Here is a 7940-nt window from a genome sequence, read left to right as displayed (position 1 = left end):
TTTGTGAAAAGAATCAAAAGTGAGTGGCAGAATGCTGCAATGATTAACAAAGAGGAAAGGAAACACAGAAGTATGTACTACTCCCCATCATGCCTCAGACTCTCAGGCTCGTTGAACAGAAAAACCCACAGCAGGAAAGAGAATTGAATCACAAGTAAAAAAAAGAAAAAAACCAAAACACCCTCTAAGGGTCTTGAAAAGAGACAGTCTGTGCTGTTGAAACAGAGACCCATGATCCAAATATTAATAACTCATTTCCAATTTAATTGACCAAGAATCAAATCACTCCTCATGGATCTCTATTCTGCTTGTTTACAGGGTGAGAGCTCTCCCTGATGACATAGAAGATGACCAGCAGGCCATGGTATGTCTGAACATCAGCACCAACTCCCACCCTGACACCTTCCTGTTGCTTGGCATCCCAGGACTGAAGGAGGCCCAGTTTTGGATCGCCTTCCCTTTCTTCATCATGTATATCATTGCTGTGGTGGGAAATGCCATTGTTATCTTCATTATAAAGACAGAGCCGAATCTGCATGAGCCAATGTACTTCTTCCTGGCCATGCTGGCCATCACCGACCTGGTCCTGTGCACATCCACCATGCCCAAAATGTTGAGTATCTTCTGGCTGGGCTCCAGGGAGATCGGGTTCCATGCCTGCCTTACCCAGATGTTCTTCGTCCACGCCTTCTCCTCGGTGGAGTCAGGTGTGCTCATGGCCATGGCCTTGGATCGCTACGTGGCCATCTGCTACCCCCTCCAACACTCCAGCATCCTGTCTGTCCCAGCCATAGTGACCATGGGCAGCCTGGTGGTGGCACGTGGGGTCCTTCTGGTGAGCCCCTTTTCTCTCCATGTGCACAGGCTGCCCTTCTGCCAGGACTGCCCCATCTCCCACGCATACTGCGAGCACATGGCCGTGGTGAAGCTGGTGTGTGGGGACACGACAGTCAGTGTCATTTATGGCCTGTTTGTGGCTTTTGCTGTGGTGGGGTTTGATGTGTTTATCATTTCTGTGTCCTACGCTATGATCCTGCAAGCCGTACTGAGGCTCCCATGCACAGGCGCCCGTCTCAAGGCCTTCAGCACGTGCGCATCGCACTTGTGCATCATCCTGGCATTTTACATTCCTGGCCTCTTCACCTTCCTCGCCCACCGCTTTGGCCACAGTGTCCCTCACCATGTCCATATCATAATGGCCAATCTCTACCTAGTAGTGCCGCCCACGTTAAACCCTATTGTGTATGGAGTGAAAACCAAACAGATCCGGGAGAGGATGTTCTATTTCTTCCAGCAGAAAGGCATGTGAGCAATGTGCGCCTGTCTAATTTAATGTAGGCAAAAGCAACTTTCATCACCATGGCCTCTGATCCACTTAGGATGTGCCATTGCTCACGACCAAGCATGCTCATACAGACATCACCATGGACTCCATGGCACTCCACCTTCCCTTCCTTCCGACAGAAGGCATCTGGTCAGATCACCTGAGAGGGAGCTCCAAACTCAAATGTGCGATGGAGACCTCTTCCCTTATCTCCAGTGATACCAACAGCCTGGCTGGTATATGGCTCATGGGTGATGCTTTCTGTACCTCTATCACGCATTGCCCCAGCAATGTGTTGTATAGCAAAAATGATGCTAAGAAATCCCACTGGCACAGTTGGGTCCAAACAATCATGTCCATCCAATGTACCCCAACGTGAAAGCCTCAGCTAGACTTTTAATGCTGCCCAGTGCTGCTCTGAATGATTTATTCCGGCTTCTGAAAGGTTATACACTTGGAGTAGTACTAGTGGGCTCACAAACTACTTAAAAGGAAAATACTCTTACCCTATACACTCCCATTATTAATGTTTGATACCTTACACAGATGCATAGCACCTTAAGTAGGTAGGAAACCATAAAGCACAAAACAAACACTGAGGGAAGAGATAACATTTCAATTCACACAAAAGTGCTTTGAAACACACAGCAATTCAAAGGTGTAAAATGGACTGAAAGTTGCATGGTGGAATGGCCTAAGAGACAGGCAAACACATGATTCCTGTGTCATTGAGATGCAGACAACTCTAGGGTTCATGTGCGGGAGACAGGACTGAGACACAAAGACATATGCCCAGCCCCTGTGAGAGGAACAGAGCTGACAGACACAGACACCCAGTGGGTTCCTGCGGGGGTAGGAGGGCTGAGAGACACAGGCACAAGGCAGCGCCTGTGAGCAAAACAGCCTGAGAGATGCAGACACAAACCCCACCCTGTATGAAGAATGGAGGCCAGGAGAACACTGAGACAAACCCGTTGTCACCAGCCTCACCTCTTCATACCATGTCTGGTGATCCAGCCCCACTGCAGGGCTACCACAGACCACGCTCGGCTGCTGGACTGGGCAAAATATGGCCCAAGGGAGAGATTCGTCCAGCCAAGCCTGCCTCACCCCTGCTTGGTGCTCAGAAAGTCTGACTGCATGGCCATGTGCCCCTCCGTCATTGCTGAGAGCCCACAAGTTGAAGGGAGAAGATTTTCATTCTGCATCCATCCCCAGCTGCTCCCATTGACCAGTTTCCAGCCAATAGATGCTTCCTATTTTCACCACGTGTATTATCCCCTCTGCCTGCCTCCAGGCTTGCAGCATTCATTTCATTGCAGGGTCATGTGGACGCTCCGCCCGAGCCTGCAGACAGTTGGGCATGGACAGCGCAGTGAAGAACCAGAGAAACAAGCAGCTCACGGTTTCTGCGCTGCCGCCGCCTGGGTCTGGCAGGTGGGGTTATGTAACTGATGCAGGAGAAGGGAAGGGGTCTCCCAAGGGCTTTCTGGGGGGGACTAACAGGGAAGGGAGTTTGCCTCTGGGCAAAGTGTCCTAGAGGAGCTTGGATGAGTGTGGGATTTGGAGGGCTGTGTGGTGAGCTGGTGGGTGAATGTCTGTCTGTCTGTCTGTCTGTCTGTCTGCAGCTTGATCAGCTGCCTAGGTACCTGAGCTTGTGCTGTGCAGAGAAGAGCAGTTTGCAAGCTGTGAATTGGGGGAGTTCCCTGCCAGGTGAGCCTTCAAGGGCTGATTAGACTGCAGGCAAGGCTTTGAGCCAGGCCTGACCAGCTGGGAGCTCTCTCTATAAGAAGGGAGCTCCCAGCGAACAAGGGGTGAGTAGCGAACAGGGGGCAGCAGCTAACAGGGAAGGGAGTTTGCCTCTGGGAGTTCGCCGAGGGAGGAGCCCCGTGTTTGTTGTCCTTTTCAGGTTTGGTGTTCCACCTGTGCCCTGCAAGGCAGCACTTCCAGGAAAGGGAGAGCCTGAAGAGTGATGCGGGAAGGTAGACCTGTTGGCACTGAGAGCAGCTCAGGGGAGAGGGGCCAGTGCAGTGAGGAGGGCAGACATGGGAGCAGATGGGGGTAGTGGGTTGGGGAGGGTCCTATGGTGATGGCAGCTGGGGGGAGGGGCAGTGAAAGGTGGGGAGGAGGGTCCTGGGGATATGAGGTCATTGCTCTGCAGGGAGCTATGGTGACTCGTGATAACAGGGAGTCACGAAGTAGATGGATCCTTAACCACATTCTCCACACCCGACTGCCTTGTGGGTTACCTTGGGAAGGAGAAAGGCTAAGGGAGTAAACCCTGACAGAAAATCCGGAGTGGAGTCTGAAGGCGGTTCGGTGTCAACTTGTGGCACTGTCCCGGCAACTCCTGCAGCTGAGCTGGTACCAGACGTGGAGGTTAACCTCTCCTTTGGACTACATCAGTAAAGCTGAGAGGGGGACACTGGTGTCTGGTCAGCCCAGAGTCTCCATAACAAATGCCCAGGTTCGCACCTGGAGAGGTACTCTGGCATAGCTAAACAGCGTTACATCAAAATGGGAGGCAACAGATACCGGTTATAAGCTCTTGCTTGATTGGCATAGAGAACGAGTGCCAGGGGTTGCCTTCGATTGTGGGAGAGATCCTCGCATCTCACTGGACAGTCACCGCCTGCGTCAAGCTGGGCAGCCCCCAGCCAATAGGGTACTGTCCCGCCACAGTTCACCTGCCTCGCTGGGTGCGTGAGGCTTAAGGTTCCTGAACCTGACAAGTGACTGAAATTTGGGCACCAGGCAAACCAATAAGAAAATCAACAAGAAATGAGAAACATCAACAATTTAAGCTTGCTTGCTGGAATGTATGGACCATGCTGACCGGCTTGACTGAAGATCTTCAGGCCATCAGTGACACCTGCAAGACTGCTGTCATCAACGAGGAACTGAAGAGGCTCAGAGTTGATATCGCTGCACTGCAAGAGACGCGACTCGCAGATTCGGGATCTCTAAAGGAAAAGGACTACACCTTTTTCTGGCAGGGTAAAGCCCAAGAAGAACTCAGACAGCATGGTGTTGGCTTTGCTGTTAGAAACACCCTTCTACAAATGGTGGATTTAGTCATGGGCAGATCAGAAAGACTCCTTCAGCTCACACTTCAAACTTGCGCCTGTCCTGTCCACCTGATCAGCGCTTATGCTGCAACCCTGTACGCCGCACCAGAAGTAAAAGAGAAGTTCTATGACGTGCCTAGTGCTCCTGTAGCGCAAATACCTGCTCATGAACAACTGTACATCTTGGGTGACTTCAATGCAAGAGTTGGAGCTGATTGGGCCTCGCGGCCTTCCTGCTTAGGACACTTCGGTGTGGGAAAAATGAATGACAATGGACAGCGTCTCCTTGAACTGTGCTCGTACCACAATCTGTGCATCACAAACACATTCTTCCGAATGAAGCCACAGCACAGAGTGTCGTGGAGACACCCACGCTCGAAGCACTGGCATCAACTAGACGTGGTCATCGCTAGGTGTAATAACCTCAAAAACGTCCTTCTGAAACGCAGCTATCATAGTGCTGACTGTGATACAGATCACTCGCTAGTTTGCTCCAAGCTCAAGCTGAGACCCAAGAAGCTGTACCGCTCTAAACCTGCTGGAAGGCCCTGCATTGACGCCAGAAAGACGGCAAACTTGGAGAAAGCTGAGAAGTTCAGAGAGACCCTCCAGGAAAATCTGTGCAGAGGCCCTGGGGGCGCCGATGCGACATCCAAATGGCAACATCTGAGGGATACAGTTCACAACAAAGCCTTGTTGGTGTTTGGAAGAAGAGCTAGAAACACGAATGACTGGTTCGAAGCTAACTCTGATGAGACGATTCCAGTCATCGAAAGGAAGCGCGCTGCACTCCTGGAGTACAAACACTCACCGAGCCAGAGTACCCAGCAAGCACTTAGAGCGGCCAGAAGAACAGTACAGCAGACAGCCGGGCGCTGTGCCAACAACCACTGGCTCCAGCTATGCAGCAGCATCCTGACCTGTGCTGACTTTGGTAATCTCAGAGGAATGTACGAGGGTACGAGGAAGGCATTAGGACCCACCCAGAACAAGATGGCACCTCTGAAATCCAAATCTGGTGAAGTCATTGCTGACAAAGCCAAACAGATGGAGCGCCGGGTCGAGCACTACTCCCAGCTTTACTCATGCAAGAACATTGTGGTTGACGCAGCCCTCGATGCCGTCGAGCTCCTACCAGTAATGGACGAACTGGATCAAGAACCGACTGTGGATGAACTGAAGAGAGCTATCGACAGCATTGCAGCAGGAAAGGACCCTGGCCAGGATGGTATACCACCAGAGGTAATCAAGTGTGCCACGGACACACTCCTGGAACCCCTACATGAGCTACTGTGCCTGTGCTGGAAAGAGGGTGAGGTTCCTCAGGATATGCACGACGCTAACATTGTAAGGTTGTATAAGAACAAAGGAGACAGAAGCGACTGCAACAACTACCGTGGAATCTCCCTCCTAAGCTTCACTGGTAAACTGTTCACTCACGTCATCCTCGGCAGACGCCAGAAGATTGCTGAGAGGATGTACCCCGAATCACAGTGCGGATTCCATGCAGAGAGGTCTACCGTCGACATGGTCTTCTCTCTAAGGCAGCTGCAGGAGAAGTGCAGGGAGCAGAGAAAGCCACTCTATATAGCCTTCATCGACCTGACGAAGGCCTTGGACTTGGTCAGCAGTGATGGTCTGTTCAAACTGCTCCACAAGATAGGATGTCCTCCACGGTTACTCAAGATGATTCAGTCGTTCCACGAAGACATGAGAGGAACCATCCAATATGACGGCGCATTATCAGATGCTTTCAGAATCAGGAGCGGCATCAAACAAGGACGTGTGCCTGCTCTGACATTGTGTGGGATCTTCTTCGAACTCCTCCTGAAGCATGCCTTTGGATCTTCAACAGAGGGCATCTTGCTGCACACAAGATCTGATGGGAAACTGTTAAACCTTGCAAGGCTGAAAGCTAAGTCTAAGGTGCGAGAAGTCCTCCTCAGAGACATGCTGTTCGCAGACTATGCTGCTGTAGTGTCTCACACAGAAGACCAGCTTCAAAAACTACTGGATCAGTTGTCCAAAGCGTGCAAGGACTTTGGGCTTACCATCAGCCTAAAGAAGACAAGCATACCCTGTCAGGATGTTGCTGAATCCCCATCAATCAGCATTGACAACTATACGTTAAAGGTCGTCCACGAGTTCGTTTACCTCGGGTCAATCATCACTGACACCCTGTTGTTGGATACTGAGCTAAATAGGAGGATCAGAAAAGCTGCCACAACTCTGTCCAGACTCAGCAAGAGAGTGTGGAATAACAACAAGCTGTACACTCACACCAAAATGCAAGTCTACAGAGCCTGCATCCTCAGCACCCTCCTTTATGGCAGCGAGACTTGGACCCTGTATGCCCACCAGGAAAAGAGGCTGAACGTCTTCCACTTGTACTGCCTCAGATGCATCCTTGGAATATCATGGAAGGACAGAGTGACCAACACCGCCGTCCTCGAGCAAGCTGGACTCCCAATCATGCACATCCTCCTCAGGCAGCGTCGGCTCCGCTGGCTTGGCCATGTCCACAGGATGAATGATGGAAGGATTCCAAAAGACATCCTGTATGGTTACCTAGCCTCTGGCAAAAGACCTCCCGGATGCCCCCAGTTGCATTACAAAGATGTCTTCAAGAGAGACCTCAGAGAGGTAGACATCGAGCTGGACAACTGGGAAGAACTAGCAGACGACCGCAGCAGATGGAGGCAGGGGTTACACAAGGGCCTTCAGAAGGGCGAGATGAGGATCAGACAGCTAGCAGAGGAGAAGTGAGCGCACAGAAAGCACACTAAGGACTTGCCAGACACCCACTACATCTGCAAGAGATGCAGCAAGGACTGTCACTCTCATGTGGGTCTTCATAGTCACAATAGATGCTGTAAATGAAGTCCTCAATTGAAACTTTAAAGGGCGCCTACTACTACTGCCTCCAGGCTTGCAGCATTCATTTCATTGCAGCCCACTTCCTTCCTGCATGCTCTGGGTGGATGGTAGGGAGCCTGGCTAAAGAATCTAGTCCGCTGCTGTCCAGGAGCCACTCTGGTGACTGTCCCGGCTGACCAAGTGGGGTAGAGCTGGAACAGCTCGATGCAAGAGGAAAAGGGAAATTCCTCCACCCCAAATTCAGACTTGCCTATGATGAAAAGGGCTCGGTAAAGGGATACCCTCGCCTTTGGGAAGTACCAGGGCAGTAAAGGGGGCCTCTCAGAGGACAAAAAGGAGCTTCCTGGAAATGCAGGACCCTTCAGGCATGGTTGAGGGGTCTGTCACATTACAGATAATCTATCCTTAATAAATCTTTACTTATCACATCTGCACTACATGGCCGTGTCTACACGTGCCCCAAACTTTGAAATGGCCACGCAAATGGCCATTTCGAAGTTTACTAATGAAACACTGAAATGCATATTCAGCGCTTCATTAGCATGCGGGCGGCTGTGGCACTTCGAAATTGACGCGCCTCGCCGCTGCGCAGCTCATCCAGATGGGGCTCCTTTTCAAAATGATGCCGCCGACTTCAAAGTCCCCTTATTCCCATGAGCTCATGGGAATAA

At 51.2% G+C, this 7940-nt stretch overlaps 1 protein-coding gene across 1 annotated transcript; it reads left to right on the top strand.

The window, feature by feature from the left end:
• Nucleotides 1-361: 361 nt before the first annotated feature.
• Nucleotides 362-1309, top strand: LOC142001922 (olfactory receptor 52R1-like). Its single transcript, XM_074977587.1, has one exon. The coding sequence runs from the start codon at nt 362-364 to the stop codon at nt 1307-1309; it is 948 nt and encodes a 315-aa protein (XP_074833688.1).
• Nucleotides 1310-7940: the final 6631 nt, after the last annotated feature.

Source organism: Carettochelys insculpta, chromosome 1, assembly GCF_033958435.1.
Source record: "Carettochelys insculpta isolate YL-2023 chromosome 1, ASM3395843v1, whole genome shotgun sequence".
Lineage (NCBI taxonomy): Eukaryota > Metazoa > Chordata > Testudines > Carettochelyidae > Carettochelys > Carettochelys insculpta.
The sequence above is the reverse complement of the archived record's forward strand: the minus strand, read 5'-3'. Positions and strand labels throughout refer to the sequence as shown.